This window comes from Gorilla gorilla, chromosome 16, assembly GCF_029281585.2.
Source record: "Gorilla gorilla gorilla isolate KB3781 chromosome 16, NHGRI_mGorGor1-v2.1_pri, whole genome shotgun sequence".
Taxonomy (NCBI): domain Eukaryota; kingdom Metazoa; phylum Chordata; class Mammalia; order Primates; family Hominidae; genus Gorilla; species Gorilla gorilla.
Window position 1 is genome coordinate 42,734,892 of NC_073240.2, and position 26,961 is coordinate 42,761,852.

At 46.7% G+C, this 26,961-nt stretch overlaps 1 protein-coding gene across 1 annotated transcript in view; it reads right to left on the reverse strand.

Moving 5' to 3' along the window:
- Positions 1 to 26,961, reverse strand: part of EHD4 (EH domain containing 4) — a 76,213-nt gene that overhangs the window by 22,991 nt on the left and 26,261 nt on the right. Inside the window, exon 3 of the mRNA XM_004056038.5 lies at positions 21,972 to 22,069. Within this exon, the coding sequence (XP_004056086.2) occupies positions 21,972 to 22,069 (98 nt within the window). The remainder of the gene's footprint in view (positions 1 to 21,971; positions 22,070 to 26,961) is intronic.

The following is a 26,961-nucleotide window of genomic DNA, read 5'->3' on the forward strand; positions in this document are numbered from 1 at the left end:
TCCAAAAGAGAGCAAGGAATGATCAAAGCTGGGAGAGGTTGGTCTGCTTACCACCTCCCCCTACAAAGTTAGGATTATTTTGCTCCTTTAAGCATTTTAAGTGTACTGCACAGTGGCATTAAATAAGTCACATTGTTGTACAACCACCACCACCATCCAACTGAAACTCTGAACCCATTAAGCACTAATTCTCCCCTCCTCTCTCTAGCCCCCGGCGACCACCATTCTACTTTTTGTCTCTATTAATTTGACTACTCTAGGTACTTCAGAGAAGTGTCCTTTTGTGCCCGGCTTCTTTCACTCAGCACAACGTCCTCAAGGTCCATCTGTGGTGTAGCATGTGTCAGAGTCTCTCCCTCCTCCTAAGGCTGAATAGGTCTGCTTGATTCTTGTGTCATGAAGGACTCAGGCGGCAAATACCTAGCTACCCAAAAATCCCAGCGGATCTAACTCCCAACATGTCATTTAGTCTGCCTGCTAAAGGAAAACGGTGATTCAGAAGGACCTAGAGACCACTGATCCTCAAAGCCTGTTCCTGTGTTGGAATGAAATAAGGCGCTTGCTAAAGTTTTAGACTCCTAGGCCCCTCCCCTGAACCACTGAATCAGAATCCCTGGGGCTGAGCCTGGTGATCTGCACTTGGAAGCTCCCCAGGTGATTGCAATGCATGGTGCAGTTTGAGGATCACTGTCTAGACTGAATACCAGGGTGGGGAAATTGTACAGATAGGTTTATGTTCCCGTTGGTTAGCAAGCAAGAAAGCAAATCAAATACATTTAAAGTAGTATTAGTTCCTTTCATTCCAAAAAGTTACCAATAGATGTTTAGGTGGTGCATCACAGGTCGAGGAAACAGAACTGAAACATGCTTATTTGAAGACAGATTTTAAAACTCACCCAAGCTCCCTGCTTTTGCCCATGCTGGGCTATGGCCCTGGCGAACCCTTCCTCTATGGTCTAGACTGAGCCTAGAAAGCCAGCCCAAACCCTAGTCATTCTTCAAAATATCTGGGCCAACTTTGATTAAGTTAGACATTACTTAACTTTAAGCTCCAGTTTTTTTCACCTGTAAGATCGGGTTGTTGAGTGATTACCTGAGAAAATGCTTTTGTCCATAAGGCATTGAGACTTGTTAACTTTCAGCAAATTTGAGCTGTGGTTACTCTGGTTTCCTCAACTGCTCCCCATCCTGAGTTCCCTTGCCTGTGCTGCCTATGGCACCACTTCACACAGGGTATTAAAATCAGAGGGACGGGCTGGTCTCTTTCATTAGATTATATATTCTCTAACCATAGGAACCGTGTCTTCATGGTCACACAAGATAGTGGCGGACAATGTGGGCCTTGGACCCAGACTGCCTGGGACCTTCCTGGCTCCATCACTTACTAGTTCTGCGACCTTGGGCAAATTACTTCACCTCTCTGTGCCTCGTTTCCTCATCTGTAATAACAGTGTCTTGGGGCTACCCTAGGGCTGATAATAGTATCCACAGGCCTCAGGAGCTGCAGAGTTAATATACGTGAAGCATTTAGAATCACCTTGGCACCTAGAAAGCTGTCCAAAATGCGATCTACTGGTTATTTAAAAAATCTTTGTATCCAGTGCCTGGCATACGGGGGGATGCAAGAAATATTTGTGGGAGAAGCACAGTCTGCAGTTACAGAAGGAAATAAAATTATTTAGGGTGAAGGCGACAGTGCACTGATGCTTGAGCCAAGTGAGAGAATCAGTGCTCAGAAGTAGATAACAGAAGACACCAAGGGGACGAAAACACTGCTCATATGCGATCAATAGAGCAGCAGACTCACAGAAGCCCAGTGGCCTTCCTTTTCTACCAGCAGGTCTTAAAGATTCCAGCTTGCTCCTAAATTGAATCTATGATTTTAATCACAGACACTCCCCAGCTCAGGAAAGTCCTATACATACCCATGCTGGCTGGGATAACGCAGGGCACACATTTGTACCCAGAAGGATGAGAATAATGCATTTTTCCAAAGGTTCTATTAGAGGGTGGTTAGGTTCCCAGGAACACTAGAGGTTAGCTACACTGTGCTAAGTAGGCCTGTGAAAGAAGCCATCACTTAGAACAAGGTTGAAAACCAGTGGGCCTCAGACTGAATGTGGTGCTCAGCTGCTGTTTTGTTTGGTCTGCATAGCAGTTTGTTTGTTTGTTTTAAGACAGGGTCTCACTCTGTCATGTGGGCTGGAGTGCAGTGGGGTGATTATGGCTCACTGCAGCCTTGACCCCCCTGGCTTAAGCAATTCTCCTGCCTCAGCCTCCCAAGTAGCTGGGATCACAGGTGTGCGTCACCATGCCTGGCTAATTTTTTAAAAATTTTTTATAGAGATGGGTCTCACTATGTTGCCCGGGCTGGTCTCAAACTCCTGGGATCAGGCGATCCTCCTGCCTCGGCCTCCCAAAGGGCTGGGATTACAGGTGTGAGCCACTGTGCCTGGCCTATATAGTGTTTTTAAAATTCTGAGTGGACTGTGTTTGGTCTGGACGTGCACCGTTCAGTTCTTACAGACAGTCCAGTTCATAGATGCATCCACCTGGTGCCCAGTGCTGGGTAGAGACACAACAGCTCGGACTCAGCCTTTGAGACCAAGCTCTGTGTCCTCTGAGAAGCAGCCCCTGCTCTCCTGGGCTCCTATAGGAGTCCTACAACCCTGCTGGGCTGTAAGCTGTAAGGGTGGGCCTTCTTACCTGCTGGTCACAGCCCAGAACAGTGCTGACCAGGAGAAGGTCTCAGTCAATGCTTCTGAAAGGACTGAATGTTTTCTGTGAAAAAATCTGTTCAAAATTCCCAACACTGGCTTTAAACAATCTTTTGGAATACATCTCTCTGGACATTGAGAGTACACTGAACATCTTGGAATTTTACGAGACACTTCAAAGACAAAAGTAAAAAAATGGATTGGTGAGTAATTATGGAGTGTCTAGGATGTGGTTGGAACTGTCACTGAGGGACACACTTCTTTTTTTTGAGATGGAGTCTGGCTCTGTCACCCAGGTTGGAGTGTAGTGGCACGATCTCGGCTCATTGCAAGCTCCTCCTCCCAGGTTCACGCCATTCTCCTGCCTCAGTCTCCCGAGTAGCTGGGACTACAGGTGCCCGCCACCACACCCGGCTAATTTTTTTTTTTTTTATGTATTTTCAGTAGAGATGGGGTTTCACCGTGTTAGCCAGGATGGTCTCAATCTCCTGATCTCATGATTCACCCGCCTCGGCCTCCCAAGGTGTTGGGATTACAGGCATGAGCCACTGCGCCTGGCCTGAGGGACACACTTCTATAAGCCCCAAACTAGAAGCAATCTCAATGTCCCTCAACGGGACGGGATGGATACACTGTGGCACTATTCAGTGGAATACTACTCAGCCGTGAAGAGGAATGAACTGCTGACCTGTGCATGGCTGAACCTCAGACACATTATGCTGAGTGAAAGAAGCCAGACACCAGAGAGTGCTTTCTGGGGGATTCCATTCCTACGAGATTTCAGAAGAGGCAAAGCTAAACTATAGTGACAGAAAGCAGGCAGTGGCTGCCTGTGACGGGAGCCCGGCTGGTGAGTGGAACAGACAAACAGGGAGCGTCTCAGGGTGATGGAAAGTTTCTATATCTTGATGATGGCCATAGTCACACGAGTATGCAAATATGTCAAATTCACCAAACTGTACAATTAGATAGAATAGATGCATTTTTCACGCTTGTAATCCCAGCATTTTGGGAGGTCAAGGCAGGTGGATCGCCTGAGGTCAGGAGTTCGAGACCAGCCTGGCCAACTTGGTGAAACCCTGTCTCTACTAAAAATACAAAAATTAGCCAGGCTAATTTTTGGCAGGTACCTGTAATCCCAGCTACTTGGGAGGCTAAGGCAGGAGAATCGCTTCAACCCAAGAGGCGGAGGCTGCAGTGAGCCGAGACTGTGCCGCTGTATTCCAGCCTGGGTGACAGAGAGGGACTCCATCTCAAAAAAAAAAAAGGTGCATTTAATCATATGTTATACTTCAACAAAATTGACTTAAAAAGCAAAAGTAAATAGGAAGAAAAGAAAGAAAAATCCCAAGGCTGCTAAACTTGTTTAAAGATACACATCTCCACAAACTGCTGAATGGACCAGAAGTTGAAATCTGTTCATCAAGGGGCTACATACCTAAGCTGGCTGTATATGGAGGTGAACGAAGCTAAAGTAGAAACCTTAAGCTTTAGAGGAAATCGGCCTTAAGAACCACTCGAAGCGGCTAACCTGCATCCTGCTTTCTGGCCAAGGTGATGAAAACCTCTCATGGTGACAGAACAGGAGTGAGAATGCTCCAAGTCTGTGAGAATTGGTTTCAGCTAGGCACAATGCAACGTGGCCTGGGGCATGGAACGATCTGGACCTATGTGTGTTTGCACGTACGAGTGTGTGTTGTGGACGCAGGACTCAACATAATCACAGAACCATCCCACGGTGCTCAGTATATTTTCAACACTTATTCATGCAATTAATAGAAATTTCAATTCTTTAAGACCTTCCAGTGAAACTTGTATTAGTCTGGAACAAAAAAGAGATGTAATCAGTCCAGTTGTTTCAAAATATAGTTTCTTTCTTTGCCAAATGACCCAAAAGCTACACAGCTTGGGGAACTAGGGGAAAGAATTTGTCCTGCGGAAGATCCCAGATTGGCATTCCTGGCTCCATGTTCTGGGAACAAAAGGAGGGGGCAGGAAGGAAGGAGCCCCTTCTACCCAATCAAGGGCTTCCCGTCACAGCCCCTGTGGAAACTGTGGTCCTCCATCCTGGCCAGAGAAAGAGCCACCAGGAAATGGCATAAGTGGTTAGAACAGTTGCTCCCTAGCTGAGGTAAATATAGCACGGGGGTCCCTGAGGAAGCAAATTTGGCAGTCTATTTTTAATAGAACAAGAGAAAAATAATGCTTACATTTCTTTTCAGAGCCAAGTTTCTAATTATGAGTTTTAAACAAGATGTGTGTCTATGGCCAGGCGTGGTGGCTCAGACCTGTAATCCCAGCACTTTGGGAGGCCAAGACAAGAGGATTACTTGAGCTCAGGAGTTTGAGACCAGCCTGGGTGAGTGAGGCCCTGTCTCTACTTAAATAAAAAAAACAAAGAAAGATGTGTGTTAATGAAAGGATGCAAGGCAATGGAAGGCAGGCAGAAATGCAGCCAAGCTCCCCCTGCCATGTCCCTCCTTCCACTCCTGGGGTGGGCAGGGCCACTTGCCCGTGGTGGTGACGGAACACTGCCTAAAACTGCTCAAACCTCTCCTCTTTTCGAGGCCCTGCCCCCACCTCCCAGAGTTAGCAGCTCCAGTTCCATGTGGGCATTCCTACCACTGCCCCCAGCACTTTCTGTGTGGCTCTGTCTGTGCAACCCCAGGCTCTCCTGGCTGCACATTCACCTTTGTGTCCCTCCAGCACCTGTGCAGTGAGCGTCCAGCACGAGGCAGGCACCAAGAGTTCCTTCTTGTCCCCAGGTTCCATCCTCACTAATCCAGCCCTCAGACGATCCCCATCCCTTCTTAGAACTCAGAGATTATCTCCAAAACTGTGAGTGTCCCTGATTATGTCTAGAATAAGTGTTTCCAGAACAAATTCTCCATGACTAGCCTCTGCCTCAATTCTCAACCTTTGCTCAGTCTCTTACTAAGCCGCACCCTCTCCACTGCACAAACCACACTGGGCTCTGCTGTTCCGCAGCAGCATCCTGTACTTCCCTGTCTCCACACCCTTGCTCAGGCTTTTCTTTCTTTCTGGAATGCCCTTTCCTCTTCTCCAACTACAGCCACTCATCCCTCTGGGGAACTTTCCTCCAGGTGGCCTTCCCCCACCCAGTGGAACAGAACCGCCTTTCCTGTTTCCTCCTGATAGGGTCTGTAGCAGCCTGAGAGCAGGGCCAAGTCTTCACTGTGTCTGTAACCCAAAGGCCCACTGCAGATGCCTTACACTATCAAATCAGGTTCCCGGATATAGAGTCTTATAGCTTTAACGAATTTCCTTCATAGCACTTATACTCTGAAATGGTATATATATTTGCTGACTATAAGACAGAAATTCTGAGGGCAGAGACTCCACTCCTTATTCTATTCACCACTATACACCCAGGAATTACTACTGAACACAGTAGGTGTTCAATACATTTGGTTTATTCCTCCAAAAATTAAAAATGGAACTATCATATCATCCAGCAATCCCACTTTGGGTATTTGTCCAAAAGAACTGAAATCAGGACTTTGAAGAGATATCTGCACACCCATGTTCACTGCAGCATTATTGGCATCATTTCTTTATCCATTCATTCATTGATGGACGCTTAATGGCAACAGCCAAGATGTAGAAATAAGAAAAGCATCCATCAGTGAATGAATGGATAGAGAAAATGTGGTGTACACATCCAATGGAATACTATTCAGCCTTAAAAAAAAATTCTGCAATATGCAACTACATGGATGGCCCTTGAGGAAAAAAACATGCTAAGTGAAATAAGCCCATCACAGAAGGACAAACATACATAATTCTACTTGTATAAGATATGTAAAATAGTCAAACACACAAAATCAGAGAGGGGAACCATGACTGCCAGAGGCTGTGGGGAGGAGGAAATGGGGCTTTGTTAATCAACCAGCATAAAATTTCAGTTAGGCAAGATGAATAAGTTCTAGAGATCTGCGGAACCACACTGTGCCTATAGCCACATTGTGCTTGTAATGGATACTTAAAAATGCGTAAAGAGGGTAGATTTCATTAAGTGTTCTTATCACAGTAAAATACAGTAAAATTAGTTTAATCAAGTGAATTCACTTGAACAAGAAATGTAACTGATTTTTAGCAATCTGGCAGGTTTAGTTGCTTAAATAGTGGTATGCGTTTCTAAAAAAGGGTTGTTACTAACTAGGGGAAGTGTAAATCATCTCAAAGTAAACATCAACTATCTGGGATCGCTCAGGTATTATAAATACACTTCGAAAAGAGTCCCTTTAGTTAATAATAACAGCCACTTCAGGGCAAGGAGTCTCTGCATTGTTTCTAGGCTGAGTTTACTTTGCAACTAGAAAAGCCTGCTTCTGAAAATGTCTTCTGAAAATGTCATTGTGGCAGAGAGCAAAATGATAGCTATAAATCAACAACTGCAGCAAATATTTACTTAGCTCTTACTACATTCCTGCACTGCCCTGTGAGCTCCATATCACTACAATCTTGTAATCCTTGCAACAATCCCATAAAGTAGGTACTTTTATTACCCCCATTTTACAGGGGAGGAAAAAAGACTCAGAGAGGTTAAGTATCTGACCCAAGGCACACAGCTGTTTCTCAGGGGAGCCCGGATACAAACCCAGGGACTCCGATCCTAGAGCCTGTGCTTTCACCCACTGCGCTGCACCATATGTGTACCAGGATGGTAGAATCAGAGGTGAGTGTACTTTATTTTCTCCTTTTTGATTTGTGGTTTCCTAAGTGTTCTACAATGAATATATATTATTTTTATATCAAGAAAACAAATATGCATATTATAAAAATTATTGGCCCACTTGCATTATTATTGAGGAGGTTGTTCTTTTTCTTCTACAATGGCGCTTTTGGTGAAGGTCTGGATTCCAGCACTTTCCTGCCAGAGGCTATGCTGGGTGTGCCGAGCACCAACCTGAGGGGGAAGCAGTATCTCAGCAACTACACCCCCGAGGAAGAGGCAGTCCCCAATCAGCGGGAGCAATGGGAACTGCTGATGACAAAATAAGCCACAGAAAGAATGGCTCTGCTCCACTGGCCTTCTCTCCTCCCTGCCCCCTTTTCCCCAGCTGACCAGATGCAGGGCAGTGGCAGGGAGGGGCTGATACCAAACCCGGTCTGGGAGACTGCCCAGAGGGAACACAGGTTCCCAAGCTCCTTTTGGAGAGGCTGGATGTGAGTTCACCTCGAACCTTTCAGCTGGTAATGGCCACCTCTTGGAGAATGTAACTGGTTACCAGAAAAACCCACAGGTTGTCTCCCAGTACCTAGCCTGAAGTGGGTGTGGCCACAGAACCTACCAAAATTTAAATAAAAGCAAGAACTAGGCGTGCCCAGGGATGGCGTTGTGCTGTTTATCCGCTCTCTGCTCTTCCCACTCCTCCTTCCTTTGGGATTTTGCCCAAGACTGTAAATTAATTTTTCTGTGCCTGTTTCCTCATAAAATAAACAAGCTAACCTCACAGCCTGTCCCTCCTTCCTCTGGGGGATGTGTGACAATAACAGATGGGTGAGCCACATGTCCCTGAAGGCCCCTCCAGGGCAAGGGCAGGAGAGCCCCACATCACAGGTTCGTGCCACGCCACAGACATGGGAACAGAGGAAGGTTCCACGCCAGTACTCGGCCCACTGAACGCTGCTGCTTCTGGGCATGTGACCAAGTGAAAGGGAAAATTGGGTTTTGCATCTCACTTTCCATCTCAGATTAAACACCAGATGAAGAAGCAGGCCCATTTAAAGAAGGCTGAGCCCTGGAGAAAGACAGCAACATGGTATTATCAGTCATTTTAGGCTCTTTGCTGGAGAGGGAAGTTGGTAAAAAACCTACCAAGAAAATCCTGTAAGTCCTGGAGCCTGGCTTAACAATTTCATTCTGGTGGGCCTCAGTTTCTATACCTGTGAGTCAGATGATCAAAAAGGATTCTTTCTAGATCTTAAATTTTAGCTATATAGGGTGCTTCCAAACAGTAAGCTTCTTTGAAATAAAAAGCCAGATTCCCAGGAAAATCGATTTAGCTCAGCGTCTGTATAGTACAGACACGAACTAGTTACAGTGCCAGCCTAAGATGACCCTTCAGATGGCTACAGTAGACCCTTCAGATGGCTACAGGAATACTGAATGAACAACTCTAAATGACACAATTATCAAACAGTAAGTTTCATTTTATTACATCCCTTCTACTGGATTCATGTGCTATAGCATTTGGGCCAATTTGAAGGTCCTCGAATGTTTCTATAGGTGTAATCAGTTGCCCCGAAGTTTAACTTATTGTCATCCAATTCCAAACAACTCTATACTGAAAGAAACTATCCGAGGAAGGGTTGTGGAATGTATGACTTCCAAGGATGCTTAAGAAGTCACCCCGTCTAACCTTCTGATATTATTATATATTAGGATGAACAGATCCAGGAATCCTGTGTCACGCACATGGAAATTGTCCATTCCTCATTTTTCAAGTGGGCTTTGTGTATAAGTCAGGCTAGAAAGTCTCATACAATATGTCTATAAATCAGACAGAGTCGGCGTGGCAAACATTACTTGCACTGAATTTTCTTGAGGCAAAATGCCAACAGACTCCACCCAAATGTGATGAGGTCAAACATTTATAAACAAGGCTTTGACCGTGACAATGCATCTTGTCATTCTGTGGTTCAGAAGGGCAAAGGTAATGTTTCTTCAGGTTACAATTTTCTAAAAAGAAATGTTAAAACAAGGGGATGACAACTGGGGTCAAAAAGGGCTAGAAAGCAACTTCTGACCTGAAGACCCCACCCCTTGCCCTGCCCTGTTCCTCTTTTCAAACATCTTGGCATTGCACAAGTGTCCTGCATGCCTGTGGACAACAGCTGGCACTGCAGACTAGCTCTAGCAATTAAGTTATCAGCTAACCAGCTCCTCAAGCCAAACTATTACTCAGAGACAGTTATTTCTGGGCTTATGTCACAGATGGAAAGAAAGACCCAGTCAGTGGGAACCATGGGAATCCACATGGGGCTCCTTATAAAAAAATGACTCACTTATTTTGCTAAAAGTAGTCCATGTAGTTACCAACAGTATTTCAAAATAGTCAAATACCTCCAGAAAAGGAAATACTTTAAAAAGGTATACATGAAAAGATGCTCAACCACATTAACCATGAGGAATGAAAATTAGAATCATAATGAGATGGTGGGCATGTAAACAGGCATGCCTTCTACAGTGGCATTTTTGGCACCAGCTAACATAATAAAAAGACCGAAGTTCCTTTTGATTCCAAAATTCCACTTCTAGGAATGCATCTTAGAGTTACATCTGCACATTTTTTGGATTAGTCTCTATTTCATTTATTTTTTACATTGATAAAGAAAAATTGTATATATTTATCATGTCCAACATGTTGTTTTGAAATATGTATACACTGAGGCTGGGTGCAGTGGCTCATGCCTGCAATCCCACCACTTTGGGAGGCTGAGGCAGGTGAATCACTTGAGCCTAGGAGTTTGAGACCAGCCTGGGCAACAAGATGAAACCCCATCTCTACAAAAAATGCAAAACATTAGCTGGGCATGGTGGTGCATGCCTATAGTCCCAGCTACTCAGGAGGCTGAGGTGGCAGGATCACTTGAACCCAGGAGGTCAAGGCTGCAGTGAGCTGTGGTCGTGCCACTGCACTTCAGCCTGGGTGATGGAGCTTCGAGATCCTGTCTCAAAATAAAATAAAACATAAAATAAAGCAAAATTAAATTAAAATAAAACAAAATAAAATATGCATTCATTGTGAAATGGCTAAATTGACAATGCAATTAGCATATGCATTACTTCACATACTTGTTTTGTTGTGGTAAGAACACTTAAAATCTACTCAGCAATTTCTTTTTTTTTTTTTTTGAGACGGAGTCTAGCTCTGTCACCCAGGCTGGAATATAGTGGCGCAATCTCAGCTCACTGCAACCTCCGCCTCCCAGGTTCAAGTGATTCTCCTGCCTCAGCCTCCTGAGTAGCTGGGATTACAGGCGCATGCCACCACGCCTGGCTAATTTTTATATTTTTAGTAGAGACAGGGTTTCACCATGTTGGTCAGGCTGGTCTCGAACTCCTGACCTCGTGATCCGCCCACCTCAGCCTCCCAAAGTGCTGGGATTACAGGCGTGAGCCGCCGCGCCCAGCCAGCAATTTCTTTTTTTTAAGCTCCTCCCTTTTCAGCAATTTTCAAGATATATTTGCATGTTATCGTGCCAACTGTACACACTTGCACTGTACATGTTAAACTGTGTAAATCCACTGTGGCACTGTTTGTAACGGCAAAAGATTAGGAACAGCCTGAATGTCACCCACCAAAAGGATGGCACCTATTAATTCTGGTCTATCTATATGATGGACTGCGGGAGGCAGCTCCAAAGTACAGACATGGATAAGCTCCAAGATTTACTATAAGTGGGAAAATTAAGACACAGGGCAGTGGAGCGAATCCCCCCAGGGCTCCACGTGAGTGGGCGGGTGAGCTGGGAGAAGCCCCAGGGTCTGCAGACAGGGTCTGCTCTGGGAGAGGAAGTGGGGGATATGGGTGGTACAGACATTCTTCACTATCTTTTTGTAGCCTTTTGTCCCAAGCACATACACACCTACCCACCGCAGGGTGCTTCAGAAAGGTGAAACGCTGCATACATGGCCTGATTTGTGCTTTGCATCTCGATTTGGATTCCCAACGGGAGGCGATTTTGAGAAAGAGACTAAGATTACAGGTGAATGGAGGTTTCTTGAGGAAACTGCATCAGGGCACATGTGAGAAATATCCCTAGATACAAGAAAGAGGATTATGGCAAAAAGAATTGGAGGAGTGCCAGAAGCCGGGCCCCTCAGCCACAGAACACTGCTCCCGGGTCATTCTCTTCAGCAGGTTTCCGACCTCCAGCCCTTGTCTGCACTCTTGTGGCTTTCCATAGCTCTACAGTCAGGCCCAAATACTTCACGCACCCTCACCGCCCCTGCTTTGGATCTCTGGAAGAGCAAGGCCCTTGTCTGAGTCCCAGGACTCGGCCATCCTCTGCCCTCCCCTGGGAAATGCTGAGCGCTTGGCCGAGCGGGCCCTCTGAGCTGGGTCCGTCTATTCTGGGACCACCCCAGTTCTATAAAATGAATCATGACCGCCCCTATCACCAGTTATTCATCATGATCCATGTTAAATGGTTTACACATGTTATCTTCAAAACAACTCTGGGAAGGAAAATTCCCTCACTTTATAAAAGTGGAAAGAGGCTCACAGGGCCCCATGCTGGGATTCAAGCTCAGGTCAGCCTGCTCCAGGGCCCACAGGAGTGTGCCTGCATCTCCCCACCTCCCTCTGTCTTTCTAAGGAAAATACAGATGCTCCCTGAAAGCCTTGTTATTTTCAGCGTTTCCCCATCCACAGGCTTGTTTGGATGGTCGAGATGCCTGCCTGCCTGCCGGGCACAGGTACATGAAACCTGAATTCAAGCCACACGTGTATCCTGGGGAGGACCTTTTGCTGTTTCCCTCTCACTCTGAGCATAGATAACAGGAACGGCTGATATCTATGGAGCACTTAGGTATGAACACAGATCATTCAGATTCTCGTAAGATCCCACTGTATGAGAGAAAGTACCTTCCCCTGTTTTAGAGCAGGGGAAAATGAAGCTCAAAGAGGTGAAGTAACTCGCCCAGGTTGCCCAGCTGGCAAGGGAAAGAGCCGGGGACAGGGAGAAACGTGCCCGGCCAGTGTTTCTCGGCATGGATTGCCGCTGCCTCTCTTCCACCTAGAATCCTGCATTTATAATCTTTCCCTCCCACCTTCTAGGCTGGGGGTTCCCCACTGGTGCACAGTGATTAGGAGGGAGAGAAGCTTTACCACCTCTAGCAACAGGGATTGAGGCTGTGTAACAGGAATGTCCCCATAAAACTAGAGAAGGTTATTAAACGTTTCAGTGTACCTGAAAACTTAAAAAAAATTCCTTCTTTATTTTCATTAGGGGTTCCTAAAAATCCTAGCTTCCGAAGTAGGCTAGGCGGGGGTGCTCCTGGAAGCAGTGAGACACAGACAGAGGACCCAGCATCAGGCCTCACGCCCTCCCTGTCAGACGCCCATGAGGCCGACAGGGTCACTTGGTGACTCCTGCGGGACAGTCACCTCTGCTCCCTTCCAAAGCCCTGCCCTGGAAGGAGGCTGGTTAGTCACAGAGCCTGCCCCACCCCATCGTCTCTCTCACTCAAGTTCTCCCCTCTGTTCTCTGAGAGGGCAGCCTTCACCCTGGGGCATACGGAGATGCAGGACAAAGCCCAGGTTGGTTTTGGTAGGTTCTCCAAGTTTGCCAGCCCCTTCTTTCACTTGTTTTGGGGATGGCAGGGTATGTAGGAGGGACAGGCTCAGGCTCAGGAGTGGTGGCTCAGCCCTAACCCAGATTCCTCAAAATGGGGCACCCTGTATCAGAACCCTCTGGACCCTGCCCAGATGCCCCTGAACCATGTGCCAGGAAGTTTTTTTTTTTTTTTTTTTCAAATAAATAAATGGCGTTTTGCTCTGTTACCCAGGCTGGAGTACAGTGGCACAATTATAGCTCACCGCAGCCTCAAACTACTGGGCTCAAGATTCTCTTGCCTCGGCCTCCCAAGGAGATAGGACTACGAGAACACACCACCACACCCAACTAATTTATTTTATTTTTTGTAGAGACTGGGTCTCTCTATGCTGCCCAGGCTGGTCTGGAACTCCTGCCCTTAAGTGATCCTCTCGACTCAGCCTCAAGTTCTAGGACTACAAGTGTGAGCCCCTCTGCCTGGCTGAAGCAGCATTTTAACAGCTCCCCAGGTGATAACTGTCTGTGGACCCTGGGGCTCACCGCGCTAGTCTTCCGAGCATCATTTGCAGCCGTGTGGACTCCAGAGCAGGAGGGGGCAGCAGGGAAAGGCTGGCCTAGAACACATATGCCACATGTATGACAGAGAAGGAAAGGACAGCAATTGCACGGCCCAAGGAAAGAGAAAAACCAGCAACCAAACACGCCTAGAGAACTGAGTGGCAGGCCCAGGGCTGTTCTTGCCCAGTACAGGAAGACCCGGACATTCCTAATAATTCTAGGTAATCAACAGAGGATTGAAAAAGACAATCCTTCAGTGGCTTCCTGGTACTCTCAGAGAAAAATCTATGCACTTCCCCAGGGCCTACAGCTCACAGCAGGTGGCGGGGGGGCCTCCAGATCTCATCACCCACCACTTCCTGGCTGCTCCCTAGCCTCTGCCTTCCCCGAACCTGCCAGGTCTCACCTACTCTCTGCCTTTGCCAATGCAGCTCCTCCTGCTGAAGAGCTCTTCCCCCAACTCTCTGCCAGGCAAACCCTCCATTCTTTACGTCCAGCCTAAATGCCACCTCCTCAGAGTGCCCTCCCTGACTGCCCACTCCTTGCTGTGGGACATGTCTTTGTTTCAATTGCATTTGTTTTGTGTTTTGGCTCCTCTATCTCCCCTAGTATATGCTTCATGAAGGCAGCCATGAGGTCTCACTGTTGCTGTGAAACCTAAGGCACCTGGCACCTGACACATAGTAGGTGCTTAGGAAATTGACCGGGGGCACAGCAGAGTGGGGTGCACAGCAGACATTCAACATAAGAAAACCTCTTTCCCCTTCCATTATCCTAGGAGTGAGAATGCAGTGTAGTGTGTACTCTTTTCCAAGCAAAATTATCATCAAAAATTGCTAAAGGAAAAAAATAGAAGATTCGATGTTGTTGGGGGAAAGCATCAATTACATTTTCTCATGGGGTTTGCTGCCTTCTCCGTGTGTGTGACTGGCAGCTGTATTTTGCCCTGGTTTGCATCCACGCCTCTTGTGGTTAACAGCATGCACTCTGGAACCAGACTGCCTGGTTTCAATCCCACTCAACCACTTATTGGCTATTTTGGTCATCAGCCACCTTAAAATGTAGTGGCTTAAACAATAACTTCTATTTTCTCTGGTGGTTCTGTGGGTTGACTGGGCTCAGTTGGGTTCTCGCTTGGGGTCTGTCAGAAGGTGATAGTCAGACAGTGGTTGGGGCTGGAGTTACCTGACAGCTCAACTGAGCTGGTTCTGTGATGGCCCCTTTACTCACATCTCAGCTGCACCAGCCAAGGAGGCTGCCTGGGCCTCTTGGCCTCTCCTTGTGACTAGCTTGGGCTTCCCTCACAGAATGGCGGTCTCAGTCACAGTATGACAACTACTAAGAGTAGTTGGCCTTTTTAGATGGCATTCAGCTTCCCACAGAATGAACACTTGAAGAGATTTAGGTGGAACCTGCAGGGCTTCTTATGACCTAGCCTTAGGAAATCATGAAGTATCACTTTTGCAGAATTCTACTGATCAAAAGTGAGTTAGAAGGTCAATCCAGACTCATGGAGAGAAGATTCCCAAGGCACGAATGCTGGGAGGCACAGGTCTTGGCGTGGTGGTGGGAGGAGGCAGTATCTTTGAAGACAAGCTACCATACTTGCTACATGATTGTCAGCAAATTTCTTAAGCTCTCTGTGCCCCAGTCTTCTCTTCAATAAAATGGGATAATTGCTCCTACCTCACAGAGCTTTTGTGAGCAGCAAATGAGTTAATAATATGTGGAAAGCACTTAACAATGCACTATGAGAGTATTAGCTATTATTATTATTACTCAAAAGAGTAAGGAGCAAATGTTTTTCTCTGATTAATCTCTGTATCCCAATGTCTGAGATATCCCATGAAATGTTTTATATCATAAACATAAATATGAAATGCTCTATATGCAAAGTAAGTGAAGTGTCCTTCTCCCCATCAAATAAAATTTTTTGTTTTTCATGTAAAAGTCAAGGTTTCAAGTTTAGATAAAAACAGTCATTTCTCACAATCAATAATGCATTTGATGTATTAACAAAAACTCAACTAGCTGCCGGGGCTGGCGAACGCTGTTGTGAGTCACAGTGGCGATATGCTCACATCAGGGCCGGAAGCAGTAACACTTGTGGTGTGGAATTTCCCGTGGCACCAGCGGAAAAGGAGTCTGGATGCGTTTGTCAAAACTTCCCCGAAACAAAAAGAAATCAGGATTTCCTGCTAGAGGCCCAAGTGGCTAGTGATGTCCAGGACCTCACAACCCAACCTCAGACTGGCCTTAGCCCTGGCTGGAAAACAGGATCTGCCAACAAATTATCAGGGCTGGGCCCCCGCCTCCAGGGATGGGCACTTTTCTGTCACTGCCAAATCCAGACAAAGCTCAGAGTCAGGTCACTGAATGCAAACTCTAAATAAAAAAATGGCTTCATGATCCACGCCTGTGGCTGCATGTTCTATTCTACAGAATTCTCCACCACGTCCTCCCATACCTCCTACCCCTCAGTATTCCATGTGGCCTTCAGGACAAATTCAAGTCTCCTGCCACGTGCGCCCACCTGCCATGGACCCATGTTCCAGCCACATGCACAGCTCCCGTTCCTCCAAGGGCCCTGAGCTCACATATCTCTCTCTGTTCTTTCATACACTCTTTCTGCTGTCTAGAAGAGATATCAACAGGAAGGGCAGCCACAGTTCTCTCTCCCTCGACTCGGTGCTAGGCAGAGGCTGTGGTAAGAGTGTCATGTCTTCGTCTCACTTTGTCTGCACGCTGGCCTACAGCGCCCTGCCTTGGCTGGCTAGAGAGCTCACCCATCTCTCCAGCCAGGCTCTGATCAACAGCCTTTCAGAAGGACAGACACATAGACCAATGGAAGGGAACTGAGGGTTCTTGGTCTTTTAGGATAAAAGACTCATTTCTTTTTTGCATATGTGTGTGTTTTCCTCTCAAATCCTTCTTGTTACCAAAGCCTGAGAGGGGAAGTCATTCTTATCTGGACATCTCTAAGTGTTCTCTCTCCTTTCCCGAGCAAGCTTCAAAATCCGGTCTTTTGTCTTCAAAGTTCAAAAGTGGATGCATTTGTACTTCCCTGATTGTGGTCTGCTGGTGCCTTTTTCATTTTTTTCTGCACCCCTCTTAGTCACAGCTTGGATGTCCAGGCCCCGTTTCCTAGCTCTGTCGATTCTTTTGAGATATGGGTTGAGTAAACCTTATCCGAAAAGGTTGGGACTGGAAGTGTTTTGGATTTCAGATTTTCTGATTGGGGAATATCTGCACATACATATATAATGAGAGATCTTGGGAAAGGGACCCAAGCCTAAACACTAAATTCATTTATGTTTCATGGACACCATACACAGATGGCCTAAAGGTAATTTTACAGAACATTTAAAATAATTTTGTGCATGAAACAAAGTTTGGATCGTGCCCCATCACATGAGGTCAGGTGTAGAATTTTCCACTTGTGGCATCATGTCAAAAAGTTTTGGATTTTGGAGGATTTTGGATTTTGAATTTTCAGTTTCAAGATGTTCAACCTGTAATGTGTTTGAGCACCTTAGCTGTGTTGGCAGACCCTTGAAACAGCCTGTTCCTGTTTATATCACTACCCAGGCGCCTTTTTGATTCTTGAGGGCTTTCCTTAACATCTCCTTAACATTGCCTAGGAGGACTTAAAGATGTTTGTATATAGATGTTAAAATGGTAATCAATGATTCTGAAGTTTCTGTTATTGCCTGTCATGTTACCTGAAGTGCCGTTAGATACTCCCGGCTTCATGTACTATTACTGTCCACTGCTTTTACCAGCAGGGCATTTTCTGTCCTTTTATTTTTCATTGTCTTCCCAGTTCTATTCATTGGTTTATAATGAATAGGCTGGGATTAAGAGGCGAGAGCTTAAACATCAGGAAAAGACACTCTCGAATTTTCATTTGACAGCTGTTGTTCCTGAGAGAATAAGTCGATCTGTTAGAAAATTTAGCTAGAGCTTTTTCCTTCTAGAGTTCTTTAAATTTTTAAAAGGGAAAAGCTGTACTATTTTTATTACCAAAATCAAGTCTATTGAAGGCTACGCAAAACCTCATATTCTCAAGAAACCATAGGAATAATCTGTGGCTAAAACAGCACCTTGAAAATGCCAAATGCTAAATAGATTGATAAGAATACCAGTTGCTACATTATAATTTTTCAAAGGATGTTATGATTGGAGTCAGAATCCGGAGGTTTGTACTAAGTAGCTGGGAACACACTTGTGTTCATGCTAACTCTAGAAATATATCCTAGATTATGTTTAGGTTCAGCATGGACTCAATAGTATTCTAGGAAACAGTATTTCAGCGGCCAGCATGATAAGAGGTCGAGTGGGAAGGAAAATGCTATGCGTGTGGATAAACGTGCTCTTTCTTCTCATCGCAGAGTCAAACACCTGGCTGCTATCATCAAGGACAAAGGATGTTCTGAAGAGTGAACCAACTCAGATTTACCCACACACTTCAAGCAAGCAATTTAGAAAACCGCAGGAATCCAAACATTCTTTCATTGGCTACTAAAATACAAGAAAAGAAATCAAGAAAAGTTTGTTGGACTTTTAGGAAGCTATTACTTGATCAGAATATTATTATTATAAATATATCAGAACACTTTTATCCTTGCTTGATGGGAATTCAACACTTCACGTCAGCCAGGAAAGCTACAGGTTAGTAACTAAACTAACCTAGTCTGTTGTCCCTAAAGATTTTCTGCCAATGGCCAGGCATGGTGGCTCACACCTGTAATCCCAGCACTTTGGGAGGCCGAGGCGGGCGGATCACACCTGAGGTCAGGAGTTTGAGACCAGTCTGGCCAATATGGTTACCATACTGATTATCATTTTAACATTTATATACAAACATCTTTAAGTCTTCCTAGACAATGTTAAGGAAATGTTAAGGAAAGCCCTCAAGAATCAATATGGTGAAACCCCGTCACTTCTAAAAATACAAAAATTAGCCAGGCATGGTGGCAGGCACCTGTAGTCCCAGCTACTCAGGAGGCTGAGGCAGGAGAATCACTTGAACCTGCGAGGCAGAGGCTGCAATGAGCACCCCATTGCACTCCAGCTTTGGTGACACAGCAAGACTCCGTCTCAAAAAAAAAAAAAAAAAAAAAGATTTTCTGCTAACCATAATTGAAGTAAGGAAAACTTGAGGGGTAAGGAGTTTCCATACGGAGTAGTATACTAAAAATTGCTCCAAAATCAATTGCCCTCATGGGTTTCATTTATACGGCTCCTAAACACGAGATTTAGGTGACGTTTACTCCCCTGGAATGCTATGTTTTTTGTTTTTTTTTTACATAAATAGAGATGAGGTCTCACTATGTTGGCCAAGCTGGTCTCGAACTCCTGAACTCAAGGGATCCTTGTGCCTCGGCCTCCCAAAGGGCTGGGATTACAGGCGTGAGCCACCGCGCCCAGCCACTCAGCTTTTGAGGGTTAATCATCAACTGCACAAAGGGGAAAGGAGGAGCAGTGGAGGGCAGTACACAAGCGGCCACCTTTCCTCCTTCCCAGGCACAATGCCCATAAGGGAGGCAAAGACCCGCCAATAAAGTCAGTGGGGGATGCTTTAAACATCTTGTGGGGTCACAGTTTGTACCCAGTCTATTATCCCATGTTGACGTTAATTCTCGGCAAAGGTGGGGCTGTGGTCTTATGAAGCTGGTCTTACGAAGCTGGGTGTAGGTGTGAGTATACGTGAGAACGTGGCACTGTTTGCAATCGTTTGAGCTGAAGCTGTTTTACAACAGTACGCATTCTTTGGGGTTAGTGTGTTGAAAATGTCAGCTGAGTGACTTCCACCACCAGCTGCGCCCCTAACACCGTGTGGCACCGGGCTTGGGAACCACAGCTGTGGCCTGTCGTGCTGTCATCGCTTGTGGCTCTGGGTCCTTCCCCACCTGTTGCTGTGTCTGTCAGTGTGGCAGGGACCGCCGACTGGCTGGAACATATATGCTATTTCTGTGCACAGGATGTGAGTAAGTACATGCCACAGTAAGTCAGACCAGGATATGAGTCAGATCATATTATAAAGTGATACAAAGAACTGATCTTCAAAGCATTCTGGAAGCATTAATCCACGTGTCAACACTATTGTAAGGGAGCTACAGTTTGAAAGACACGATTACTAAGCAAAGGAGAGACGCTGCAAGACTCAGGTGAACAGAACTGGCTAAAGGCCTACCAATGAAAACAAATGCATATGGTGGGAGCCAAAATCTGGAGGCCTTAAAATTTAGAGGTAAAAAGAAAGAGTTAGCAGGACCACATATTTCTCCAGCATATTCAGTAAGAAATGGAGAAGCAGTGAAACATGGGCAGCTCAGAATATCTGTGGAACATGGGCCTGCTTTATTATCCATACTATCTGCAGAGCAACCTTTCTGGGGCTAAATTAATGGTCCTCAACTGACTCTTAAAAAAAAAAAATTGATTGGCACTGAGGTGTAAAGATACACATAAAAAAACGACCATCCACAGCACTATTCGTAAGCATAAAAATTGATTAACAATCATGATGTCCACAAATCAGCAAAATGAACTATATTATGTCACTTTAATGGAACCCAAGTAGCTATTAAAAGGAATGAAATAATCTGAATATACTAGCATGGAATGATATCCAAGATAGACTGTTATGAGGAAAAATCAAGTTGTAGAAAATGTGCATGGTAATCCCATTTCTATTAGAAATGTGTTTGCATATGCGCAGGAAAAAGTCTCTAAGAAATGAGAGAAAACCATTAATAATTGTTAAATGTGACAGTGAGTTTTTTTACATTCTTATTCCTTGACTGAATCCTTTGCCACAAACATCTATACTTTTATAATAGAAAATAAAGCCAACAAGATATTTATGAATAGCATTAACCTGTTTTTTTTGTTGTTGTTGTTGTTGTTTTTCATAATTGCAAGGTTCTTGGAGGCCCGGGAAAGGTGGCCTTAATGGCATTCCATAGCTGGCAAGTCTCTGACTGAAACAGTGAAGGCACAGCAGGCACCCTGGGAGGCCTCGGCTCAGCACAGCCCCAAGCTCTCTGCGGGGCCACGGAGCAGCAGAGATGGCATTCCCAAAATGCCAAGAGAAAGGAGGGCTTATTGGCCTCGGAATCCCTTTCTTGACCCCTGTCACGGGACCCTCACTGGCCTATGTAACTGCACTTCTGCTTTGTGAGCTGTGGGGTGTTCACTGCCTTGTGATAACCTGCGACTGTGACCCCACACAGGCTTCTGCTTAACCTTGGCATGCCCAGACTTCTCAGCATGGTGCTACCGACTTGCTGTTCAAGGGGTTGTGAAGAGTTCTCAGCCAGAAGTGACGGCAGCGATGCATCTGCTCCATCTCCTCCCTCCCAGCAACCCGCCTTTGTTTCAAGGGCCAGGGCAAGGGAAAGACTTGAGCTGCCTCTGGACCTGTGATGGCAGGAACCCATCCTGACCCTCCCGATCAGGCATTTCCTCTCTGTAAGTCAACTCTGTCCTCTGGTCTGCCCCTGATGCCCTCTTCCTCCGGGACGGAGGGAGACAGCAGGCCCACCAGTTTTTTTTTTTTTTTTTTTTTTTTTTTTTTTGAGACAGAGTTTCACTCTTTCGCCCACAGGCTGGAGTGCCGTGGCATGATCTCAGCTCTCTGCAACCTCCGCCTCCCAGGTTCAACTCTCGTGCCTCAGCCTCCCGAGTAGCTGGGACTACAGGTGCCCACCACCATGCCCAGCTAATTTTTGTATTTTTAGTAGAGATGGGGTTTCACCATGTTGGCCAGGCTGTTCTCGAACTCCTGACCTCAGCTGATCCACCTGCCTCGGCCTCCTAAAGTGCTGGGATTACAGGCGTGAGCCACTCTACCCAGCAGACCCATCTGTTTTGACTACAAAGCACAGGCCTAGAAGCAGCTATTGCCTCAGCCTTGTCTTGTGAAGGCTGGAGAAGCTTGTGCTTCGGCACAAGCATTTTCTATCCTTCACAGATCCCCTCTGAATGCTTCATAGTCTCTCCCTACCCCACAGCTTCCCTTAGATAATTCCTACTCCTCCTTCAGATCCTAGTTCCAATGCTGCTTCCTCCAGGAGCCTCTCCCAACACCCCTGAGGCCAAGCCAGGTCCCCTCACACCTCAATACCTCCCATTGTTTACCCCACTCCTCATCTTCATTTACTCATGTGTAACTTGACAAATGTCTTTCTCACAGAATATAAGCCCCTGGAGGGGGCAGAGTCTTTGATGCTATGAACTCCTGGTTGACACTTGGGGCCCCTTCAGCTGCCCAACAGCTGTCCTGGAGGATGGATAGAATAATATAGGGACAGAAATCCTCTGCTCACAGCAGAGAGGGCCTCAGCCAGCACTTGGTGGGGAGGGGCGGGGACAGGCACTGACCTCGGCTGATGCGCTGCTTCTCCCCAGAAAGGATGCCGGGGCTGTCGATGATGCTGATGCTCTTCAGGACCTGATTGGGGAGCTGTGAGCACATGAATCTGGAAGAAACGAATCAAAGGAGGGGTCAGAAACTGGGCATCGCAGAGTGCTCCAACCATGGGGCTTCTTGGCCTCTCTGGGCTTACTGACATCTGTAAAGTGGGGGCCTGAAGGAGACTGACAGAAACTGAGGATGCCTAATGAAGTCGTTTGTGAAGTAGGAGCTTGGAGGAGATTGATAGCACCTCCGTCCTGCCACAGAGAACAGATGCTGGCCCATGGGACAGGTGTGAGAGGTGCACAAGCACCTGCTGCCATCTGCCACCTGATGCCTTTCTGTTCATTTTGGTTTTAGCTAACATTTATTGAACATGTAGGTATCTTACAAATATCCTCTCATTTGATCCTCATATTGACCTCATGAGGTGAAGGAATTATGCTTAACATAAGAGAGGTTAAGTAGTGCTCAGGGTCACTCAGAGCAGTGCCTTAAACCAAGGTCAGCCTGCCTCCAAAGCCATGGGCCTCACCTCTCCTGGCTCCATGCTGGCCCCTGCCCAAGCATCCTGGGCCTCTCCCCCTGGGAATCCCATGCCTTCTTCAGGATGCACTGGCCCACTGGGCTGGAGAGCCCCAAGCTCCCTGCCTATTCCCTAGCATGAAAGCTGGAGGGACTGGAGCCTGTTTCCCCATCTGATGCCCCAGGAACTTAGCATCCAGCCCAGTGTCCCCTATGGCTTTAGGGCCAGGGAGGGGCAGGCACGTGTGACACCCAACATCCTCCAGGTGCTTAGGAGTCTAGGGGAGCTGGAGAGTAGGTGAGGGGACCAGGTTGGGGAAGGCCCTGGCTGAGCATCTTTAGGCCCCTCTTGTTCCTCATTTGCCTGATACCATCTCCTCCTCCTGATCCTGGTCCCTTTCCCTGTAGTCACTGCCCTTGCATCCACCCCACGGAAGCAGAGTGGGGAGGAAAAATCTAGCCTGTGGGTCAGCAGACCTGGGTTCAAGTTCTGCTCAGCGTTTCCTGATAATCTGCTATGGGACTCTGGGTAAGGGCCTCCCTGCTCTGGGTCTTGGGTTCCTCACATGAAAATGGTGGCTTCCCGACAGGGTCTGGCGATGTCCTTTTAGCTTTCAGACCGAGTAACTCCACAGGTGATGGCAGGAAGTGCTTTGTTACTTCCACCCTGGGCACCAGGGTCTGGGATGGACCTTTGTGAGGCACTGTGCATGTTGAAGGCAGAAAGTGTAGAATGCCTCTCCTTTTCCTTTACTATGGATGGCTGACATCTGTGTCTGTGTGGGCAGAAAGCTAAAAGCTCAATTCTTCCGTGCGATGGAAGTGGTGGGGATTACTCACAAAGTAAAAATGCTGGGAATGCAGGACAGGGAGGCCTGGCCAGCCTCCACAGTGCACATGTGGACACCACAGCCCTGGGTATGAGCAGCCGTTACTGACATTTCAAAATCACTTTCTCTGAAGGGGCTTGGGACACGATTTTTCATACAGTCTTTCCTACATTTTCAAATCGGCCCAGGAAGATATAGGAAAAGATATTAGGATCCTTTTGCAGGTGGAAAAGTTGAAGCACAAAGCAGTTATGACATTCTGAGGCCATGCTGCTAATGCACGGCTGGTTGCAGACTGCAACCTACTGTTTCTGATGTCAGTGGGGTGGAATTTAACCCACAAAGTTAAAAACCTCATAACATTAAAAGTAAAGGGTCAAGTTAGTGGAAAAGAAGCCCCCCATTTCCACCTGTCTGCAGACACTTGTGCACAGTCCCCTCCTGTACCCCAACCTTTAAATAAACCCTACTACTCAACACGGGGAGAGGTTTGTGGGAATAAAGCACATGAGGCTCACCAAGCATTCCTTGTAAGTTCACAGAAAAAACCCCACCATGCCATTATTCAATTCTCTAGAATTGGGGTAGGAACAGGGCTCTGGGCACATCTGTGGTGAACCTCGTTTCTTGTCAGGAATGATTGTCTCTCAGTGCCGTCCCATTCTTTCCATCAGATGGCCTGAGACATCTGGCGGAGCTGAACACATCACACCTACGTGAAACAATTTTCTGCAAACCATTCCCGTGGAGAGGCTGATCTTTTCCCCAAACCACAAGCTCACACTCAATATCCATTTTTCCAAAACAGCCACCCCCTAGATTCTCAGGTGAGGCTAACAGAGGGATTCAAAATTTGCACACTGTTCACTCCCTGTGTGTAAAGTGACAGCCTTTCCACAGCTCCCAGGCCTCCTGACATGACAGCAGAGGCCAGGCATGGGAGCCACAGAGGAAGCCACCATGAGATGTGCTGACGTCACCACATGGCATACAAGTGGGCAAAGCGAGGAGCCCAGGATGGCTGAAAAAGAGAGGATGAGGAGGAGCAGGCGGAGGCGGAGGGAGAGCTTTGGCTGGGGCACCTCAAGAGTGGGCAGCTGGGGTTTTGTGTGCACAGCTGGACTCTGCTCCCTGAAAGACAGTGTCCAGGGGTGAGGGGCAGGCAAGAGAACAGAAAGGAGCATTGAGACCCTGTGGTGCCACGCTCATGCTGCGAGGTGACAACTGCATACGAATGCATTCGTACGAAGTTATGCTGGGATCAGAAAAAATCCTAATGGTGTTCTAGCAATCATGCCTCACGCTTCTGCTCTGAGAAAGGGAGGCGCACGGCAAACGTACTTGCTGTGTGTATAACAGCAGTGCAGTGGTAGTCGTAGCCCAGTAGTGAAGAACCTGGGCTCTGCAGTCAGCACTGCCAAGTTCATGTCCCGACCCCATCAACTCACAGCCATGGGACTGGGCAAGGTATGTCGTGTGACTCCTCTGCGCCCAGTCTCCTCTTTTATAAGCAGAGGCTCACAGCCCTACCTGTAAGGTTGCGGTGAGCCTGGAGTTAATGTGCACGGAAAGTGCTTAGAACGGTGCCTGACACCCAGTAAGGGGGCCCTGGCTGGCCCAGCTTATTGAAATGCTTCCAAGCACAGATTTGCTGTCCCAAGATGGATTTCCTACTCCTTCCTGGGGAGATTAACACAAGGAGGATCTGTGCCTTTTCCTCTACATTTCACGTAAAATATGCAGACACATGCTGGTTCAACCCAGGAGCCTCACATGGCCCTCACCCGAGGATGACCTGATAAATGTTGTCTTCTGAAGTAAGAGAAGAAGACGGAGCAGCTGAAGATCCTAGGCTGCCCCCTCAACTCCATATCCTCTCCATGTCTAAGGAAGGGCCAGGGGTAGCAGAGATGGGGGATAAAGTAATGGTCCAGGCTATGAGGTCTCAGGCAAGCTGCTAGGAGTCCTGCCACACAGTAAAAGGAGAGAGCAAAGCCAGGCACCATGACTCTCGCCTGTAATCCCAGCACTTTGGAGGCTGAGTGGGGACGATCTCTTGAATCCAGGAGTTCAAGACCAGCCTGGGCACCATAATGAGACTTCGTCTCTACAAAAAATAAAATTAGCCGGGCATGGTGGCATGCGCTTGTAGTCCCAGCTACTCAGGAGGCTGAGGTGGGAGGATGGCTTGAGCCCAGGAGGTCGGAGCTGCAGTGAGCTTTGATGGTGCCAGTGCACTACAGCCTGTGCAACAGAGTGAGACCCTGTCTCAGATAAATACATACATACATACATACATATCTACAGAAGGAGGGGGCAAGGAGATTACTTAAAATTTCCCCCAAACACTAAAATTCCAATTAAATGATCAGCATTTTAAAAACTAGACTTTTAGAAGAACCAGACAGTACCTTAATACTGATTTTGATTTCTCAACAAAACAGTAATATCTGTAGTAGTTATAATAATAATAAAATAGCACAAACATTTCCTCACCTCTTACTGGGTGTCAGGCACAGTTCGAAGTACTTTCCATGCACATTAACTCCAGCCTTACTGCAGCCTTACAGGTAGGGCTGTGAGCCTCTGCATTTAGAGGAGGAGACTGGGCACAGAGGAGACACATGCCATAACATGCTGAGAAGTGATGGAGCTGGGATATGAACTTGGCAGTGCTGACTGCAGAGCCAGGTTCTTCACTCTTAGGCTACTATCACCACGGCACACACTGGAACCACTGCTGTGTGGCAATATCACGTGCAGGGCAACATCCTAAAACAAAGGGGTGACGTGCCACAGCCCTGGAACTTGCCCCTAAAGAGGCTTCCTTGTGTGGTTTGCTCTCTACCTAGTGGTGTGGAGTGTCTGTCAGGGTGGGGAACAGGAGGTAGAAGATTTAGGCTCCAGACGTCTCCCTTACTCATTCTGAGACCTTGACCTTGCACAGGTCTCTAAACCTCTCTGAGCAATTCTACCAGGCCTGCGGACTTCCAGGTTTGCCATTAGGTTCAAATAAACCTAAGCTTACAGCGGAGAGAGTATAGAATTGTTTCAAAGTACTTCTTTTCACCCCAGCCCACTTTATTGATGAGGGTAAAACCAGAGAGATAATACAACTTCCTAAATTTGCACAGTAAATAGAACACAACCCACAAAAAAGACTTTGACAACTGAACTGTAATAATTCTTATTATATGGTCCTACCACAAATGGCTGATCTTATCTTCCAGTGCCCAGGAGGAACTAGGAACTGAATTTCACATCCAGATTACAGCAAAGCCCCTGGTTGCCCTATTAGATTGAAACTAATCACCACTTTTAAAGGTTAAAGATTATTTAAGACTGCCAATTTCATATGGTTCAACCTAAATATGTACTTTTATAAATCCCCTCCTGACTGCCACAGGGGAAAGCCCAGTGCAATGGCCCAGCCAGGAAGGTCTGCCTGACCCCAGGGAGAAAGGCATTTCTGGAATGTCAGGACCAGAAATGTACAGGCAGCTGCTAGTCAAGAACAATGGTTTAGGCCAGGCGCGGTGGCTCACGCTTGTAATCCCAGCACTTTGGGAGGCCAAGGCAGGTGGATCACGAGGTCAGGAGT